The sequence below is a fragment of the Lithobates pipiens genome, unplaced genomic scaffold (genome assembly GCF_037356315.1).
Source record: "Lithobates pipiens isolate NorthernLeopardFrog02 unplaced genomic scaffold, aLitPip1_a1.2 Scaffold_13, whole genome shotgun sequence".
In the NCBI taxonomy this organism is placed as follows: Eukaryota; Metazoa; Chordata; class Amphibia; order Anura; family Ranidae; genus Lithobates; species Lithobates pipiens.
In genome coordinates this window covers 405,804,100-405,825,700 of record NW_027507718.1, presented here as the reverse complement: position 1 = coordinate 405,825,700, position 21,601 = coordinate 405,804,100, and the positions used below count along the sequence as shown (strand labels likewise).

Sequence of the window (21,601 nt, the reverse complement as noted above, 5' to 3'; positions counted from 1 at the left end):
AAGAAAATGTGTTTGTCTGCCAGAGATTTGAGATTGGGACAGAGGTTCATCAATATACTGCTAAAGCTGCTAAAGCTACCCTAGAGTGGTTCAAAAGGAAACATTTATAATAAATGTCTTGGAATGGCCTAATCAAAACCCAGACTTCAATTCGGTTGAGATTCTGTGGTGTCAATTTAAGATTGCTTTACACCAGTGCAACCCATCTAACTTGAAGAAACTAGAGCAATTTTGCTTTGAACAATGGGCAAAAATCCATGTGGCTACATGTGCTGAGCTAATAAAGAACTATAGATAGAGAAACTTTCAACTGTAATTGCAGCAAATGATGGCTCTACAAAGTACAGAAATTTGGTGGGGGGGAATACTTATGCATACTCGTGGTACAAAACTCCAAAGAATCCATTTTAATTGCAGGTTGTAGTGCAACAAAACAAGAAAAACAATGGTAAATCCTGTTTAAGATTTAAAGACGACGTAGGAGAATACAGTGTGCCCATTTAAACAGGCAGTGCAAAGAACGATGGACCTGGCAAAGAGAAATTTTCCACATAAATCAGGCATCATCTATCTGCTCTGACCACCATAAACAGGAATCAGGCCGGTTGCTATACGTCACTTGCTTTCACCCTTGGGACTGGTTAATGAACAGGCCCATTAACTGTGCTACCAATTCATGCATGAACTGTGTAACTTACCATTATTTAAAGACTTGAAGTTTCCAATGCATTTTACATATTCATATGTAGCAGGTTCCTTTGGGTCAACTGTTCCCCGCAACATGTGGCAACAGAATTCAAGTTCATTTTTTGCTGAAATAAGCAAATTTTATCATTAAAATGTATAACAACAGCTATTTAGAAGTATTTTCTCATGTTTGTTATAAAAGAAGAAAACTTGATGAATATAAATGTCAGCTTTTCAAACACATTTTTCCTCACGAGGACCCAGTGTTTGTTTCAAAAGCTCAGAATTCCTATAATCTTACAAAAATGTGCTCAACCAGGACATGCAGTAGGTATTAACCTTTTTTTTCTCTCCAATATTTGTTTTTTTGTGGAGCCGACTAGAGTTTTTAGATTGTGAGCAGCTAGCAGACAGTAGTTTATTTTTAATGATCGGCCCACTTTGTTTACCATTTATTGTTCATAGGTACGTTGCCAAAATTCAGCGGAAACATTTTTTTGCTTTGTTTTGAAGAAAGAGTGGGAAAGAGGAAGAACTTCTTCTTACAGACTTTCACGGCTGACTACATTGGAAGATTCCTTCCACTTCCTGTTCCAGTGACAACTGTCACTAGTACAGAAAGTTAAGGTAAAACTCCCAAATGAGGATACTTGACAAAAGGTTCTAATGTCGCCTGATGACAAAGATATTTTGCAAGTGGTTGGGATGGAAAGATGGTAAGAAATGATCTTTAAACTTTCAGTATTTTGTCCGGGTAGGGTAATATTTAAAACTGAATAAGTCTGTTAATTTTTGCTGTGCCCGTCTGGTAGGGTAGGTTAAGCAACATTTACAGGTCTTGTCCCTCCCAGGTTGTCCCCACAGGAAAGTAAAAGGAGACTCAGCATACTGAAAAGACCATCTCTCTAGCACGAGTTTCTCCTATTAGCATGTCTTGTTAAGCTGACCATAGATGGATCAAAAAAAAAAAAAAAAAATCATTTGGTTCAGCAGGGGCTGGCCAAATTTAGATCCATGAATGGCTGCTCCCACTCAAGAGAAGTTGATCTAATGATCAGCTTTTTTTTGAATGGGAATGTGGAAAAAATTTCATTTGGTCAGCGCATGCACCAAATTGGCTTAAGCGCAAGAATAAAATAGCACAGCTGGGAGTAGTCCTCCATCAACCTCGCTTGTGTGGATGGGGGAATCCATTTTTTTTCCAGCCCACCAGCTGATCACACGGTACGATTGTTGGCCAACCAAACGTCTGATTTTTGTCAAAAGGGCATGTGCCAGGATCTTGTCTTGCATACTAATGGTACACAATTTTCGTGCCACAAACACGAACGTAGTGACGTACTACTAGAAATTTCTGCTCGAGTGCCACCCTTTGGGTCCCTTCTGCTAATTTCACGTTTGTTGAGAATTGAACCCAAGCATGTGCGTTTGTACTTTCGACTTGTGTGTGACGGATATGTGTACTGACCATACAAAAATCTGACGTCAAACTGCTGTGCGTCGAAAAATTACTAGCCTGTCATCCAACATATGTTGGCCGAAAGTTGAACAATTGTCAAAAGGAGCGTACTAACGGTAAGATTTTAGGACAACAGTCGGTCAACAGACAGGTCAATGTGTATGGGGCTTTAGCATGTAATACAAACACTGTTGTGTTTGACAATTTTTAGACGCAGCTTTTCATTGGCAAACCTCCACCCATCTTTACTTCTGAGACGCTCTGACTCTCCAAGATTCCCATTTGAGGCTGGGTTCACACTGCCACTTTGGATCAGACTTTACGCTGCAACGTGAATTCTGACATCTGTCTGACTTGGGGAATGAATGGGGATCAGACTTTGATCCGCGACAATACCAGGCACTGTCTGGTATGAATCTTTAGGGGGAACGCCATGCCAAAAAACAAAACAAAAAAAACCAAAACAAAAACGGCATGGGTTCCCCTTCCAAGCGCATACCAGGCCCTTCGGTTTGGTATGGATTTTAAGAGGAACCCCTATGGAGAAAAAACGGCATGGGAGTCCCCCCAAAATCCATACCAGACTCTTATCCGGGCCCGCAGCCTGGCTGGTCAGGAAAGGGGGTGGGGACAAGTGAGCACCCCCCTTCCTGAATCGTACCAGGCCGCATTCCCTCAATATAGTGGGGTGTGCGCTTTGGGGAAGGGGGGGCTCTGCACCCCCCCCCCCCCCACCCTAAAGCACCTTGCCCCATGTTGATGAGGACAAGCGCCTCTTTCTGACAACCCCGGCCGTTGGTTGTCGGGGTCTGCGGGCGGGGGGGCTTATCGGAATCTGGGAGCTCCCTTTAACAAGGTGGGCCCCCAGATCCTGGCCCCCTACCCATTCACCAAAAAGTGTCAAAATTAAAACAGTACACAGGTTTTTTTAAATCTATTAAAGTGGAAGGTCTGCTCATCTGATCCCTCCCCCCCTCTGGTGCCACAATTGGCACCTTTCAGGGGGGAGGGGGTGTGACAAGCTAGCCGCAGCTGCCCCCCCCCTGTTGTGTTCAGGGAAACGCACAGTTCCCAGGACACAGCGGGGACCAGTGTGTTGCTCGTTAAGATTTTTTTAAAAGGTGCAGACAAGCCGGAGAGGACAGAAGTAGTCAGAAGGCACCCCGGAGCTGCTTAATACAATTACTTTAAAAACCTGTGTTTTAATTTTGACACTTTTTTTGGTGAATGGGTAGGGGTACAATGTACCCCATACTCATTCACATAGGGTGAGGGTTCGGGATCTAGGGGCTCCCAGATTCCAAAAAGCCTCCCGCCTGCAAACCCCGACAACCAACTACCATGGTTGTCGGGAAGAGGCCTTTGTCCTCATCAACATGGGGGCAAGGTGCTTTGGGGTGGTAAAGCACCCAGCCCCTGCTCCAAAGCACCCACCCCCCCATGTTGAAGGCATGTGGCCTGCTACGGTTCGAGGGATCGCTTGTCCCCACCCCCTTTCCTGACCTGCCCGGCTGCGTGCTCAGATAAGGGTCAGGTATGGATTTTGAGGGGACCCCACACCGTTTTTTCAGCATAGGGGTCCCCTTTCAAATCTATACCAGACCTAAGGGACCTCTATGCTCTTGCAGGGGGAACCTATGCCTTTTTTTTTTACTTTGGCACTGAGTTCCTTTTCAAGATCATCAGAGCACAAGTTGCATGCCAAAGTCAGAACAGTCAAGACGGGCGATCCAACTTTCATCTGACTTCAGTGATATTCAATGGGTTGAAGTAGGATCAAAGTCAGATCAAAGTAGTGCAGGGAGCATTTTCAAAGTCAGACCGCCTTGTGTTGGACCAGTTAAGACGGCTCCCATAGGGAATCATTGATTTTCACACGTCATGCGACATGAGCTCCCAATGTCGGAGTGTTTGTTGTACCAGTGTAAACCCGGCCTTATACCCAATCATGTTACTGACCTGTTGCCAATTAACCTAATTAGCTGCAGAATGTTCTTCCAGCTCTTCCTTGTTATTACCATTTTGCCAGCATTCTGTTGCCCTGTTCCAACTTTTTTTGAGACGTGTTGCTGCCATCAATTTCAAAGTTACTTTATTTTTTTCTAACATTTGATATGTGTTCCATTTTCTATTGTGAATAAAATATGGGTTTATGAGATTTGAAAATCATTGCATCTATTTTTATGTAATTTAACACAGCGCCTTAACGTTTTAGTAATTACAGTTGCACACCTGCCAAAGAATTTGTTTTCATGTCTACCTGAGATTTATACAGCTATGTCACACAGCTTATTCAAAATCTAATAAGAGGAGAGGCTCTGATCTTTTTTTTTTTTTTTTTTTTTTTTTAATCTGCACCTACACTTCTTTCACTAGATCTTGCTGTCACATTTTGCAATCCCTTCATGCAAAAATATGTTTTTGAGGTGAACAAATATGTAGCAACCAGTATATTAGGAATAAAGTGCACAAAAATGCTGATTATATAACTGTTTTATCAGAAAAACTTACTTTTTAGATAATCTGAACCCAAAGGACCACCTTCCAACGTGCGTGTAGACAGGATTTTATATATCTCTGAATGTTCCCCTTCGGGGACAAAATTAAATATACTCTGATCAACCAAATCAGACTAAAAGAAGAAAGGAAATATAAATATTAGCCAAATGCCAGCTGAAAAACACCACATTTTATTCAGTTCTAAGTCATGACATTCAAGTACAAATGTGAGCATTATGCCAAAACTGCAGTTTTTTTTGTGTTCGATGGCATGTAGAAGGCTTTTGAACCTTTTTACTGTTGCCTGTGCCCAAACTACATTTCACTGTTTTTCTTTGATAGCTAGCCACGCCTAAACAAAAGGTAAGGGAAGGTCTCACCAAATGATAATACAAACATCAATATTTAAAAAAAATGACAAAGGTTCCAAGCCTTCACCAACACCAAGTTGTTATGATTGAAGTTATCCTTTGGGTTTCTTTTACAAGGGGTGGCCGTGAAAGAAAAACAAGTGGTTGAGCCACGGTTGAATGCTAAAAGAAGTCTTTAACCACTTAAGGAGTGGCCACCGCATTTATACTGCGGCAGGGCTGCCCTATTGCACGAAACGACATACCTGAAAGTCAGTCCGTGCACGAGACACTGCGACGCTGGGGAGCAAACAAAGCGGATCCCAGTTCCGACAAGACAGTACAGTCAGTGAGATTGTCTGTTCCTAGTGATCAGGAACAGCGATCTCTGTATTTCTAGCAAGTCCACCCCCCCCCCCCCCACCCAGGTTAGAAACACCTCCCATTGACACACTTAACCCCTTAATCGCCCTCAGTCCTGCTAAAAATCGCTGACCACCACCACTAGTAAAAATTTTAAAAAGTATAATAAAAGTGCCTTATTTTATAGCTGCTATAACTTTTGCGCAAACCAATCAATATACGCTTATTGCAATTTTTTTTTTTTTTTTAACCAAAAATATGTAGAATACATATTGGCCTAAACTGTTGAAGACTTTTTTTTATTGGATATGCATTATAACAAAAAAAAAAAAAAAAAAAAATTTCAAAATTGTCGGTCTTTGTTTATAACACAAAAAATAAGAACCGCAGGAGGTGATCAAATATCACCAAAAGAAAGCTCTATTTGTGGGAAAAAAAACACATCAATTTTGTTTGGGTACAACGTCGCATTACCGCACAATTGTCAGTTAAAGTAACGCAGTGCCGGATCGCAAAAAATGGCCTGGTCATAAAGGGGGTGAATTCTTCCAGGACTGAAGTGGTTTAAAATTGACAACATTTCAGCGCAGTATCTGCACCCAGTGCTGGCAACGCCTGTTAAAGTGCATGCATTCAAAATCGGCCAGTTTTGACAAAAATCAGCATAATTTTCTATAAAAACAAATATCTGTTTTTTGAAAGCAAAGTCCTTGGAGAATAAAATGGTGGGATTTGCAATTTTTGTCACACTGTTTATTGGCAACAAAAATGAGTACACTCCTAAATGAAACTTTCCAAATTGGGCCCAATTAGCCATTTTCCATCCCTGGTGTCATGTGACTCGTTAGTGTTACAAGGTCTCAAGTATCAATGGGGAGCAGGTGTGTTAAATTTGGTGTTATCGCTCTCACTCTCTCATACTGGTCACTGGAAGTTCAACATGGCACCTCATGGCAAAGAACTCTGAGGATCTGAAAAAAAGAATTGTTGCTCTACATAAACATGGCTTAGGCTATAAGAAGATTGCCAAGATCCTGAAACTGAGCTGCAGCACGGTGGCCAAGACCATACAGTGGTTTAAAGCGGATGTATACCGTATATACTCGAGTATAGGTCGATCCGAATATTAGCCGAGGCCCCTAATTTACCACAAAAAAAAAAATGGGAACACTTATTGACTCGTGTATAAGCCGAGGGTGAGACATGCCTGTCCATCCTTGTGTGTCCGTCCATCCCTGTGTGTCCGTCCATCCCTGTGTGTCCGTCCATCCCTGTGTCCTGTGCCTCTTTGTCCTTCTGCAGCCTGTGTCCTTCTGCAGCGATCTGCATGTAAAAACATGCCAGGATCGCTGCACCTCTTCTCGTCTGTGACAGACGGCGGCCATTCCACTGTTCAAAAGGCGCGCCTCCGTCTGTGATAGGCGGAACACTCAATTTCCCAGCAGTCAGTGTTCCGCCTATCACGGACATCCTCTCATCCTCGTCCGTAGTATGAGGATGAGCGGATGTCCGTGATAGGCGGACCACTGACTGCTGGGAAATTGAGTGTTCCGCCTATCACAGACAGGGAGGCGCGGCTTTTGAATAGTGGAATGGCCGCCGTCTGTCTGCACGACACGCTGATCGGGTAGACAGACGGCGGTGACTCGAGTATAAGCCGAGGGGGGCACTTTCAGCCTAAAAAAAGGGGCTGAAAATCTCTGCTTATACTCGAGTATATACGGTAGTTACATTTTGTACTTTAACCTACAGGTAAGCCTACAATAAAACTTACCTGTAGGTAAAAGAAAATATCTCCTAAACCTGTACGGTTTAGGAGATATTCCCCTTGCAATGAGCCTCTGACTTCAGAGGCGCATGCGCACAGGGGATTCTCAGCTGAAAGGCCGGCAGACGCTGGACCTAGCCGGGAAGAAAACTCCCGCGCGCATGCACGGGAGTGGCGACATTGCGGCTCTGGTCACTCACAAGGTCAGCCTGTCAGTGCTCAGATCATGCGCCGCACACTGCATCAAATTGGTCTGCATTTCTTTTGGCCCAGAAGGAAGGCTCTTCTAAAGATGATGCCCAAGAAAGCCCACAAACAGTTTGCTGAGGACAAGCAAACTAAGGACATGGATTACTAGAACCGTGTCCTGTGGTCTGATGAGACCAAGATAAACTTATTTGGTTCAGATGGTGTCAAGCATGTGTGGTGACAACCAAGTTAGGAGTACAAAGACAAGTGTGTCTTGCCTGAAGTCAAGCATGGTTGTGGGAGTGTCATGGTCTGGGGCTGCATGAGTGCTGCCGGGACTGGGGGAGCTACAGTTCATTGAGGGAACCATGAATGCCAACATGTACTGTGACATACTGAAGCAGAGCATGATCCTCCTCCCTTCGGAGACTGGGCCGCAGGGCAGTATTCCAACATAACGACCTCAAATACACCTCCATAGACGACCACTGCCTTGCTAAAGAAGTTGAGGATAAAGGTGATGGACTGGCCAAGCATGTGACCAGACCTAAACCCTATTGAGTATCTGTGGGGCATCCTCAAAAGGGAAGATGGAGGAGCACAAGGTCTCCAACATCCACCAGCTCAGTGATGTCATCATGGAGGACTAGAAAAGAACTCCAGTGGCAACCTGTAAAGCTCTGGTGAACTCCATGACCAAAAGGGTTAAGGCAGAGCTGGAAAAGAATGGTGGCCACACAAAATATTGACACTTTGGGCCTAATTTTGACATTTTCACTTAGGGGTGCATTCACTTTTGTTGCCAGCGGTTTAGACATTAATGGCTGTGTGTTGAGTTATTTTGAGGGTACATCAAATTTACACCTGTTATACAAGCTGTACACTCACTACTTTACATTGTAGCAAAGTGTAATTTCTTCAGTGTTGTCACATGAAAAGATATTTTATTATATTTCCAAAAAACGTGAGGGGTGTATTCACTTTTGTGAGATACTGTACCTTCAGGTGATTGGACACTGGCAAAGCTTTAGAAAACACACTCCCTGGTCACATCCTCTAGAACTCTTCCCCACTTTGCAAGTCCCTAGTTTTGTAGTAAGCAAAGGAGAGTAAACCAAGGAAGATAAGGAAGGGTGTCCCATGTCTAGGGTCATTTTGGTAGTTTCTGTTGCCATTATGATTTAAAAAAAAGAGTAAACACAGTTGATCAATAATAAATGGCTTCAGCCAAACACTAACCACGAGTGAAAGAAAAATATCAAATTATGCCAGGGTATGTAAACTTATGAGCACAGCTGTATGCTTCATAGGATCATGCATCCCTTAGCAATGAAGGGTGTGCAACAAAGAGGCAAACAGAACTGTTCCAATAGGCCCCAAAACAAGGGTAAGAAGACTCAACCTCAGAGTGCCCTTGTAAGAAACTTGTGTCAAAAAGCTGCATCAGTAAAAGACTCTATATTCACCTTGTAAAAATCTGAAAAAGTATGAACAGAAGATCAGAGAGTCCTTCCAGAAGTGGATGCCGTGCATGTCTACATGAGTATGCACACCACTCTGGAGATGAATACCTGAGCGGGGCACAGACACCAGTGTTCTCTCCCTGCTTTCTATACCCCCTCGCTGTGCAGTGGGTGGTTCTGAGCTGCGACTGAACCCTACAGACCCAGTGTCCTGGACCTGGTGGATTACTGAAAACCGCTGCCTGGCCTGCCTCCTTTACTTGTCCTGGAGTCCCATGCCTGGATATGCGGCAGTTGCTGGTTGATGAGTACTTAAACCCTTGCTGTGCCAGATTTCTGCCTTCTTGCTGTGCCCTGCCTATGCTAAGGACTTAAACTGCTGCTGTGCCACTTTGTTCTACCTAAGTGCCAAGGACTTATATCCCTGCTGTGCCCAGGACTTAAATCCCTGCTCTGACAAAATTCTGTTTTCATGTTGTGCCCTGCTTGTGCTGAGGACTTAAACCCCTGCTGTGCCACTCTGCTCTGTGTACAAAGGACTTTAAATCCCTGCTGCGCAGTGCAGCTCTCCCCGGTGTGTCAAGAACTTAAATCCTTGCCGTGGCAAAAACTTAAGACACCTGTTGTATTTTTACCCTGTGGACTATTCTCCACTTTTCTGTCCTATATTGCTGCCTTGAGGATCACTCGTTGCCGTTTGCCCTTTGGACTGTCTCCCGTTTGCTGTCCCATTTTGCCATCCTGATGATCACTTTTCATTGCTGTGCTTTCTTTCTGTTTGCCTTGTGGGACTTTCCCCTATTGCCGTCCTGAGGGTCACCATTCATGGCTGTGCCCGTTTGCCCTGTGGACTATTCCTCCTACTGCCACCCTTCCTGTACCCCAAATTTTCCAATGAAAGACCAACAGTTGAGTTTTGTGTGCTCTGCCTTCATGTTCTCTCCCTCTGCGTTCCTATGTTGTCACGGGGGATATCTCTCATGGGTTCAAAGGGTGTTTTTTGCAGGGAGGAGAGAACCAAGCTGAGATGCCAAGGAAGCACAGAGTGCAGCAAGGTAGGCTTAATAGGATATACACCTTTAACCATTTGCCTACTAGGCACTTCCCCCTCCTTCCTGCCCAGGCCAATTTTCAGCCTATTTAATGCATTCTCGGCTCTGATGCCCACATAGCAAGCTACTTGCTGTGGGGGCTACTCAACAGGAGGAAGGGGCTAGGAGCACCGAAGAGGGACCCGAGAAGAGGATATGGGCTGCTTTGTGCAAAACCACTGCACAGAGCAGGTAAGTTTAGACATGTTTGTTATTATTTTATGAAAAAATATGAGATTTTAGTATTACTCCAAAGACATGCTGGTAGGTTAATTGGCTTCTGTCTAAATTGGCCCTAGTATATGTATGTGAGTTAGGGACCTTAGAGTGTAAGCTCCTTGAGGGTAGGAACTGATGTGAATGTATATATAAAGCACTGCGTAAATTGACAGCGCTATATAAATACCTGAAATAAATAAAAATATCACTTTAAAGCCTGAGACTGCGAAGCAGGATGGAACAGAGGGCATTGAGATAGCAAATATGGCCTGCTGGAAAGAGGTCTGGGTATGTCTGTGTATCTGGTTCCTCTGAGCCAGTTTGGTGCAATTAGAATCACGGGTTTTCAACATCAAAAGTCCGACGGAATGATTCCGGCAGACCATTCGATCGTGTGTGGGCTGCAGCGGACATTTGATTTGCAGAAGTCTGACAGACTTTAGAAATGGAACATGTTTCAAATTTTTCCGCCAGAACTCCGCCGGACCCAGTTCCTACCGAGAAATCCGCTCATGTGTATGCTAGTCCGACGGACAAAAACTGGCGCGAGGGCATCTATTGGCTACTGGCTATGAACTTCCTTATTCTAGTCCGGTCGCAAGTCATCACGTTCGAATCCATCGGACTTTGGTGTGATTGTGTGTGGCCAAGTCCGTTCATTTGGAAAATCCGTCAGAACTCCGTCTAAAGTCTGTCAGACCTAGTCCCTCGAAAAGTCCGGTCGTGTGTACGCGGCATTAGGATTCGCCTGGAGGGAAAGTATAAATTAACCTGAACTGAGACCAGGGGATTATCAAGGCATCTGAGGCTAGGGGTAGAGAATGCCCAATTCTGACAAGAAACAGAAGTAGTTTGTTTTCAAATCTGGAGGTTAAGAAGTCAACATTCGGAATCCTCCATTTTGGCAATTCAGACTGGAGACACCTGTATGAAAGGCTTAAGAAATGGGAGCAGAGTAAAAGCGTATACAAATAAGGCTGTATTAAGCCCATAATGTGTTAGAGGAAAAGTGACATAAATGCTGAGAATTCTACTTTAGTCAAAAGACTACTTGTTGTGTGCCAGAAATAGAGCTAGAGGTGGAGTGTTGTGCAGGCAGGTGAAATGTTTGTTTTTGATTCTGCATGGACTCCCTATCACCTGGTCTCAGCCATAGCTACAAGTGAGGGTATTCCCCTGTGGGCTGCTCACGGAAAAGAGTTCAGAGTATAAGGCAAGTGTGTCTGGAAAGCATACGCAATAACGCAAGTTTAGACTAACCTGTAATGAATCCTCTTAGTGAAAGGGCAGGAGGAAGCGCCCAAGTACCCTACAAGGTGGAAGTGGTGGTAAAGTGTGCTAACAGTGGTGTTATGTAACACCTGGTCATCCACTTGAGACTAAACTCTAAATGGTTGAATTTGAGTGCCAAGTTTGCAAAGTTTACACTGCAAGGTGAATACATTCCAAATATAGCCCCATTTTTACAGTAATGGTGACCCTACCTTATCTGTCCACATAAACAAAGTCCAGGCTTCACTCACCATAGTGGGCAAGCCCTTGAAGATTCCTTTAGGGACTGGGTTCCATGGCGATGAACTCAGCACATGCACTAAATGCCAAGGCGAGGGCCCATGCAGGATCCTGTGCCTAAAGCAACATTACAAGCCATTCCCACAATGTGATGTCCAGGTATGAGTTCCAAGTTTTACCAAGGTGCGCCGATCCAGGTACACTGTTTCTAGGTTGGCATTAGAAGACTTTAATTCTTGGTTAATGAATCGAAAGATAACAAAGATAAATACTAAGCTTTTTAAGCTAAGGGGGATTTTCTCTGTGAAGAAGAGGTCTCAAGAGTAGGGTAGAGTTTTAGGGAAAGAGCCCAGGGGATGTGTTCTTTAAAACTTTGCCAGTGTGCAATCACCTAAAGGTATGATCCTATAACACATAACTATGTTTTACTGTTGGTGCTGTCCACCCTCTAAAGCTTTGCGCCTTTTACCATTGTGAAAACACTGCACACCAGAACCCAGTCACTATATGGAGAGGTAAAGATACAGCTTCAGTCTGAACACCTCCTGGTTATGCTTCCCTCACACGTTTCACCTCGCCTACAGGCTTAATCATAATCCCCAACTTCCCATTATGGATGTGCATTGCTGGATCTTGGTTTGTAGCTCTTCCCTAGCTGTGTCTCTTTTCCTTATATTGGCACTATGTGCCCACGCAATGGGCCAGTTTGAACATGTATGACAATATATGAAAATGTTTTTTTTAGGCCCCTTACACACACACACACACACACACACACACATTTTGACAGACTCTGCTTGCTCAGCAGAGATCTCTCCCCATTGATCCCTGCTGAGCTGGCAGATGACAGGTCAATCTCTGCTCACTGTGCAGGGACAGACGTGTCAGAGCTCCGCTCTCCTCTATGGGGGGGGGGGGGGGGAAATCGGATGAAAACGGATCACCTGTCCGTTTTCACCTGATCAGCCAGACGGATGGAAAGACCAAGTTAGACTTACCGGTAACTTGTTTTCCAGAAGTCTTTCAGGACAGCACCTGAGAGATAGCGACTCCACCCTCCTCGTTAGGAAACACCTTCTTCCTCCAGACTTTAAAGGGAGGCGCCTCCCTACCACACATCAGTTGTAGAAGAGAACCTCCGGCCCCGGCTGGAACACATAAACACATACGTTAGTCACAGCTAAGCATAATATAATACCATAGGGCGGGATGCTTGCTGTCCTGAAAGACTTCTGGAAAACAAGTTACCGGTAAGTCTAACTTGGTCTTTCCCAAGGCGTCTTTCAGGACAGCACCTGAGAGGATAACAGAGACTTACCCCTTAGGGCGGGACAACAGCTTGCAGGACCTTTCTGCCAAACGCCTGATCGCTGGCAGAAGTGAGATCCAGTCTATAATGTTTCACAAATGTGTGAAAACTCGACCACGTCGCCGCCCTGCAGATCTGCTCAGGGGTGGCACCAGCTCTCTCTGCCCACGTAGACGCCAGAGCTCTGGTTGAGTGTGCACAAATTCCTGCTGGAGGAGATAACCCTGCCTGGGAATATGCCTCTGAGATAGCTAATTTCAGCCATCTAGCTAAAGTAACTTTAGAAGCCTGAAAACCCTTTTTTCTTCCTGAGAAGAGTACAAACAGTGAATCTGAACGCCTGAAGGACTCCGTCCTTTCTAAATAACTCAGCAGAGTCCTTCTGACGTCCAAAGTATGGAAAGAAGTCTCCTTATTTCCTTTGGGGTTAACACAAAACGTTGGCAGTACTATGTCCTGTATACGGTTCTGAACTGAAGCTACCTTCGGTAAGAATTTTGCATCTGTTCTAAGAATAACTGTCAGGAAAAATGGAAAGATATGGTTCTTTAATTGACAGAGCATTTAGCTCACTGATCCTGCGTGCAGAGACAATGGCAATCAGAAACACGGTTTTTAATGTGAGAAACCTAAGGGAAGCCTCCACAAGAGGCTCAAAAGGCCCTTTTGTTAGAGACTGTAGGACTACCGACAAATCCCATCTAGGAAAAACCTTAACAGGAGCTGGCCTAGATCTTTTAAGAGCTCTAAAGAACCTGATCACCAGCGGATCTGAGGCCACAGATTTTTCTAAGAACACCGTCAGGGCTGCTACCTGCACCTTCAGGGTACTAACTGCCAGTCCCTTGTCTGCACCATCTTGTAAAAACTCCAAGATGGAGACAAGGCTCCCTGGCACCTGGGCGGCTGACAAACACCAAGTTTTATAACGCTTCCAGACCTTAGAATAAATGGCCCTCGTAACCCTTTTCCTACTTGCTAAAAGGGTCGAGATCAAACGGTTGGAAAACCCCTTGCTCCTAAGGAGCTGCCTTTCAGAAACCAGGCCGTGAGAGCCAGGCTGGCCACTCCTGGATGGTTCACTGGGCCCTGCAACAACAGATCGTGTCTGAGGGGCAGACGCCAACAAGGCTTGATTGCCAGGCCTAGAACTGTCGAAAACCAAGCCCTTTTTGGCCAAAAGGGCGTGATTAGAATAACTGGTACCTTCTCCCTCTGAATTTTTCTTAAAATTAACGGGATTAACTGAAATGGGGGGAAAGCATAGCAAAGACGAAATTCCCATGGATAAGCTAGCGCATCTGTGCCCAGCGAGCCATCGCGACTGTCCAGGGAAAAGAACTGGGGAACCTGGGCGTTCACCCTTGAGGCGAACAGGTCTACTTCTGGTAAACCCCATTTTCCGGCAATCATTGTGAATACCTCCGGGTTTAGAGACCATTCTGCTTCCCGAATAGCGTTTCTGCTTAGGAAGTCCGCTACCCTGTTTAGATCCCCTTTTAGGTGGACTGCTGATAGGGATAACAAATGTTTTTCCGCCCACCGAAGAATCTCCATGGCCAGTACCTGAAGCGACCTGCTTCTTGTACCCCCCTGTCTGTTTAAATAAGCCACTGCCGTGGCATTGTCTGTTAGGACCTGGACGTGATGGGACTGAAGTTCCTGAACAAACAACTCCAGAGCTAAGGCAATCGCCCTGAGTTCCCTCCAGTTTGAGGACCTTATTGTCTCCTCTTTGGCCCAGGACCCCTGAGTGAAACGTGTTCCTAGATGGGCTCCCCACCCCCAGGAACTGGCGTCGGTTGTTAGTCTTTTCCCGACTGGAAAAGCCCAGACTAACCCTTCCGATAAGACCTCCTGTCTTTTCCACCACCATAGGGACCTTTTTACCTGGGTTGACATTCTCACCTCTGCCTCTAGGGATGCCACTGTGTGATCCCAAGATTTTAGAAGGAAAGCCTGCAGACACCTGAAATGCATTCTTGCCCACTGGACTGCTGGCATTGCTGAAGTCAGAACTCCCAAAGCTGACATAACCTGTCTTACTGTCAGATTTTGGCTGGTCTGTAATAAAGACACTGCACCGGAAATCCTGTCCTTTTTGTCTAAGGGAAGGAAGATTTTTTGCTCCACCGAATTTATTATTAGTTATTAGAAACCCTAAAAACCGAATCTCCTGAGATGGGTTTAGGGACGACTTTTGGAGGTTCAAAATCCAACCCAACGCCTCCAGATGGCTGCGAGCTTTGCCTAGATTGGTCTGCAATTCCTCGCTGGATGGGGCGAAAAACAGCAGATCGTCTAAATAAGGAATAACTGCGATTCCCTGAAGACGCAGTGGCACTAAAGCTTCTGCCATTATTTTGGTAAAAATTCGGGGAGATGATGACAGGCCGAAGGGTAGGGCCCTGAACTGGAGATGATGAACCATACCCCCCAACCTCACCGCCAGCCTGAGAAACTTCTGAGACTGGGGAGAGATCGGAACATGTAGGTATGCGTCTTTTAAATCTACTGACGCCATAAAACATCCTGGCGTCAACAGGTTTCTGACCGAAAAAATTGAGTCCATTTTGAACTTCCTGTACCTTATGGACTCGTTTAAAGGTTTTAGGTTGAGAATCAACCGAAACTTCCCTGTCGGTTTCTTTACTAGGAAAACATGGGAATAAAACCCCTCCTGCTGTTCTTGCAGGGGTACCTGTACTACTACGCCCTGTTGCATCAGTTCCTCTAGAGAGGACTTCATGGCCAGGGCCCTTACTGGATCCCGCGGGGTGTTGGTAATCAGGAACCTTTTTGGGGGGTCGTTGACAAACTCGAGTGAGTAACCCTGCGCGAGAGTGGTCAGGATAAACTGATTTGAAGTTATCCCTGACCACTGCAGAAGAAATTCTTGTAGTCTTCCGCCCACCCGCAGAGACGAGTCATTGCGATTTTTCGGCCTGTGTAGGAGGACGGAAGAGAATTCCGCCTCTACCCTTCGGCTTGGGGGCGGACCAACTTTTCCTTCTCCCTTGCAACTTGCTGTCCTGATCCTGAGTTTTTTGAGGTCGAAAAAGACGCTTTGGTACCTGCTTTTTCTTTTTGACCGGAAAGGATCTCTTTTTATCGGCTGTCCTGTCAAGAATATTATCGAGGTCAGAGCCGAAGAGCAAGTCTCCTGAAAAGGGTAACCCACACAGCTTATTCTTTGAAGCCGAGTCACCCGGCCAGGTTTTAAGCCATAAGGCTCTTCTTGCAGCATTAGTTAGAGCTGCTGACCTGGCCGATATCTTAATTGCCTCAGCTGAGGCATCTGCAACATAGGCCACTGCCGTAATCAGGGTAGGAAAAGAATCTAAGATTTCCTGTTTAGGGGAATCTGCAGCTATATGTGACTTTAACTGGTTAATCCAGTATTCTAAATTTCTGGCTACACACGTTGTGGCCATTGCTGGTTTTAAATTGCTCATAACTGATTGCCATGATCTCTTGAGCAAAAGATCCATGCGTTTGTCCATCGGATCTTTCAAAACTCCCATATCCTCAAAGGACAGATCTGTGGACCTTGAAACCTGGGAAAAGGCGGCATCCAGTCTGGGCACCTTGTTCCATACTGCTGCAGGGTCCTCCTCGAAAGGAAAACGCCTTTTGTGGGCTTTGGAGCAAAAGGGCTTTTTCTCTGGATCCTGCCATTCTTTCCTAATGGCCTCAGAGATGACCGGATGAACTGGGAATGTTCGGCCCTTAGGCTCATCCAACCCAGCATACATGCGGTCATGGAGTGATAATTCCTTTTTCTCCTCACTTAAACCAAGCGTAGCATGAATGGCTTTAAGGAGCCCATCGACCTCTTCAAGGGACAGTTTGAATTTAGAGGGGGCTACCTCAGAATCCTCCAACTCCTCTTCCGAATCTTTAACGGAAAGAGCAGTGGACTGCTTTTCCCTATCTGAAGGGTCTTCAGGCAGAGATTCTAACACCGGGATTGAGAGAGACCCCTGGGAAGACTCTGAAGTGGAAGGCTGACTAGCAGCCGGGTTTGCTAGTGAGTCACGAAAATTCTGGATCGTGGCGTACAGCTCCTTTACAGAGGCCACCAGATCCTCACATAAAGAGGAATCTGCCTCTGTAACTAAAGAAGTAATGCAGGGACTGCATAAGGTTTTCTTCCAATTTTCTCCCAGCTTGGCCCTGCAAGAAGGACATCTTTTCTTTGGGTCAGAGCTCTTAGCCTATGAAGAAAAAGACAAAAAAGGGAAAAAAAACAGGGAACCCTTAGTGAGACCCAGTCTCAGCTTTGATAGGGATCACCACACAGGTGCACTGAGAAGAAACCAGTCAGCTTCTAGTGCCCAGACAGGCCCCTTGCCACCAGGGGGGAAAAAAGAAAGGAGAGAGCGAGACCAAACGCCAGGAAATAGAAAAAGAAAGGCAGACTTTAACTGCTGCCTCTTACCTGGGCTTTGCTGGTGCCTGTGCCTGTCCCCACCGCTGCAGACGCTGAATCTTCCATAATCAGCTGTGCAGAGATCCACTTGTGGCTAAACGCCACCTCCGGAGTCACGCCGTGCAGCTGCACCGGACCGGAAGCGGAAATAGGCACCAGCACCTGTCCTCCCTCCTCCCCCCTGCGTCCACGCCGGAAACGACGTTTCAGCTGACCCGATGACCCGCTCTGTCACTTCCGGCGCGACCGCCGAAAACAAACATGGCGGCGGCACACGCGCGCCGCCGCGCCTACGAACGTGCGGGCCACCGAGTCTTCGGCTCTCTCCGAGCACAAGAGGGGAAGAGGAGCCCGCTTGCTACCGCTGACGAGGCGTGGGTAGGTCGGGAGGACAGCGGGTCTCTAAAGGAGGAAAAAAAGGGAAAGAAGCCTAGTCCCTCAGGAACACCTAAGAGAAACAGACTCCTTCCCAAAAGGTGTTCCCTCCGGGCCGGAGGAAACACAAAAACTGATGTGTGGTAGGGAGGCGCCTCCCTTTAAAGTCTGGAGGAAGAAGGTGTTTCCTAACGAGGAGGGTGGAGTCGCTATCTCTCAGGTGCTGTCCTGAAAGACGCCTTGGGAAAACAGGGTTTCCATCCGTGTGGATTCAGCGAATCAGAGGGGATAGGTCACCGCTGACATCCGTTGCTCCATAGACCTGCATGGAGCGTCTGTTCAGGTCCGCCTAAAAAAAACTGACCGTAGGCATTCAGGTTTGTGGGCTACAGGGATGGGGTTGGGGGAAGCTTTAAAGCTGGACTGACACCATTATGGTCCATTTTGAATGGGCTGGCAATTCACCAAAAAACTCACCCGATTCTTTTTTGCCAACACAACACATCACAGCGCATGCTGTGTGTGTTAGCTGCTACTGTCTTGTGTATTGTCAGTCATTCACAATTAATGGAACCGCAATGCACATCATTTGGACACATGCGTTAGAGCATGCTAAAACACATTTTAACACAAGATTATCGGAATACATAAGTCTGAATGAGACCATAAAGGTCAACTTCAACAATATTACTTTGTCCTTGTGTTGTGGTAATAACTAACTATTCTCTTTTCTATGCTTTAACACATTTCCAGAAATATACTTCTTTGACCTTTGTAGCAGAGAGTCTTTAAACGAAAAGCAGAATCCCACACAATTTGGCACAAAAAAATAAAATAAAAAAATGGATTTGCACTTTTACTTACAGGCAAGTGTTCAAGTAAGGGAGTAACACTCTCTGACACATAGATTATGTTTCCATCTGTCATAACAGCCAAGAAAAATCCATCCAGGGCCTAAAAATCAAAGGGTAAACATACTTTTACCATTCTTACACTGGATAAGCATGTGTATTTTTTCCCCATTCTCAAAAATTTTCCCTCAACACTATATACATTTTTAGCTTCTGCAGTATTAAAAGTAAAACACTAAATATCACCCCTACCTCCAACATGAGCTGTGTAAATTCCTCATTACTAAGGAAAGCTGGCTTCCAGTCTTGTCGAATCTCACTAGCATCAGACTGAGCACTAATTTCTGTGGATAAAAAGTGTGAACGTTAATACTAAAACACATGTGAAGAAAACGCTTGATTGCTGGGATATGTGGTAGGAAGTACAATCAGCAGATATAGCAAATTCTTCTTTGAAAGAAAGGCAGGAAGAGTGTCTGGTCCCTTGAACTCTGGAAGACATCACTGACAATATAACACAGATCACACACATACCTTTGTGTTTGCGCAGGAAGTCAATGCTTTTCTGCAGCACTGTGGATTTATCCATCTTCCTGGCATTGCCGGGCAGCATAGAGCCAAGTTCCTTAATGAGAACATTGAACTGGTCTCTGCGCTTCTTCTCCGATTTGTTCCGAGACACCCTGCAAGTGAAATGCAATAAATTACAAAATCAGTGTAAAACAGTGTGGGCTTTTCTTTGCGAGAATAAAATAAATGGAGCATATAGTAGGGATCCTCTACTCTCCCGCCTATCGACCATTTCAAGTATTTTCAGATTGCTCATTGACCCCAAATACTTATATGAAAAACAGGTTTTATATTAAAGGCTTCATGGCATCATAACTGAATATCTCGTCAGATAGGTATGGTTTGAATGATCAGCAAAGCTAGGAATCTAAATTTTAAATATTCTCGCGAATACTCTTAACGCTACTTTGTATCAGCTGTCATCAAAGTCTGCTGTTACCAGCGGATGACCACCGAACCCTGCTCTTGCCACTAGCCATCTCAAATCACCTTTTATGCATTAATACAAAGCCTCCTCTGACTTGCTGAGGTGAGGTTTGTGACATTATCATTCCAACGTTCAACCTCAGACAATCAGATGAAGCTTTGTATTCATTTATAGAACACAAAGGTTCCTCTGAATGGCTGAGTAGCACTCAGCCCAGCTCCATTATGTTTCAGGAATAGGGCATGAAGTTCTCGTCCTGTTGCTGGAACACAAAGGTGTACACTATATGTAGCAGAGGCTATATACAGTTTATAAAACGCTCCCAGGCACTGAAACGGTTAGAAGTGCAGCTGCTCCAGATTCTGATAAATTCTCCGAATGGGCTCAATTCACAGTTTACACAAGGACCCAGATCTTCCTTTTCACAAAAAGCGACAGTTATTCTCAATCTACAATGATTTGAAAATTAGTTATGTGGCAAGCTTTGCGAATTGAGCCTACTGTCACATTGGCCATTTAGGCCTCATATACACAGGATGTTTTTTAATCTCCTCTGTATGCCCTTTTGTCCTGGCAAGAAAAAAAAAAGCAGCTTAAAAAATGCTCCTAAATCTGGTTTATGCGCATAACGTGTTTGGGAGTTCATTGATTCCATTGCCTGGTATATTCATCTATTCTGGGTATTGAAACAAATGACTGTCGGCATGCTTAAAAGAGTTTACATATGTCCAGCATATTTTCTGCATAAAAGCTCCTCTCGAACATGCTGGTGGTGCATTTTTTTTTAGTTTAACACTCCTATTGTAATACTCCTGTAAACAGCTATGTGTGCATGGCCACATACAGTGCCTTGCAAAAGTATTCACCCCCTTGGCCTTTTACCTATTTTGTTACATTACAGCCTTTAGTTCAATGTTTTTTTTAATCTGAATTATATGTGATGGATCAGAACACAAACAGACTAAGTTGGTGAAGTAAAAATTTGAAAAATATATACATAAAACTATTTTCAGAAATAAAAAACTGATAATTGGCATGCGAGTATGACCCTCTTTGTTATGAAGCTCATAAAAAGCTCTGGTGCAACCAATTACCTTGAGAAGTCATGACATAATGTGAAATGATGTCCACCTGTGTGCAATCTAAATGTCACATGATCTGTCATATATATACACACACCTTTCTGAAAGGCCCCAGAGGCTGCAACACCTAAGCAAGAGGCACCACTAACCAAACACTGCCATGAAGACAAAGGAACTCTCCAAACAAGTAAGGGAAAATGTTGCTTAGAAGTAAAAGTCAGGGTTAGGTTATAAAAAAAAATATCCAAATCTTTGATGATCCCTAGGAGCACCATCAAATCTATTAGAACCAAATGGAAAGAACATGGCACAAACAGCAAACCTGCCAAGAGACGGCCGCACAACAAAACTCACAGACCGGGCAAGGAGGGCATCAGAGAGGCAGCACAGAGACCTAAAAGGTAAACCTGGAGGAGCTGCAGAGTGCCACAGCAGAGACTGGAGTATCTGTACATATGACGACACTAAACCGTATGCTTCATAGAGTTGGGCTTTATGTCCAGAAGGAAGCCATTAGTTTCAACAAAAATCAAAATGGCACGTTTTGAGTCTGTGAAAAAGGCATGTGGGAGACTCCCAAAACGTATGGAGGAGTGTGCGTTGGTCTGATGAGACTAAAATTGAACTTTTTGGCCATCAAAGAAAATGCTATGTCTGGCGCAAACCCAACACATCACCTAAAGAACACCATGGTGGTGGCAGCATCATGCTGTGGGGATGTTTTTCAGCAGTCGGGACTGGGAAACTGGTAAGAGTTGAGGGAGAGATGGATGGTACTAAATACAGGGATATCCTTGAGCCTGTACCACTTTATGTGTAATTTGAAGCTAGGTCGTAGGTTCACCTTCCTTCAGGACAATGACCCCAAACACGCTGCTAAAGCAACACTTGAGTGGTTTAAGGGGAAACCTGTAAATGTGTTGGAATGGCCTAGTCAAAGCCCAGACATCAATCC

At 44.9% G+C, this 21,601-nt stretch overlaps 1 protein-coding gene across 3 annotated transcripts in view; it reads right to left on the bottom strand.

Moving 5' to 3' along the window:
- CLOCK (clock circadian regulator) overlaps positions 1-21,601 on the bottom strand; it is a 188,924-nt gene that overhangs the window by 77,154 nt on the left and 90,169 nt on the right. For all 3 annotated transcript variants that reach the window (XM_077477469.1, XM_077477468.1, XM_077477470.1), the window contains 5 exons: positions 19,102-19,250; positions 18,820-18,911; positions 18,581-18,670; positions 4,658-4,778; positions 699-812 (listed from right to left, as the gene is read on the bottom strand). In XM_077477469.1, the coding sequence (XP_077333595.1) occupies positions 699-812; positions 4,658-4,778; positions 18,581-18,670; positions 18,820-18,911; positions 19,102-19,250 (566 nt within the window). The remainder of the gene's footprint in view (positions 1-698; positions 813-4,657; positions 4,779-18,580; positions 18,671-18,819; positions 18,912-19,101; positions 19,251-21,601) is intronic.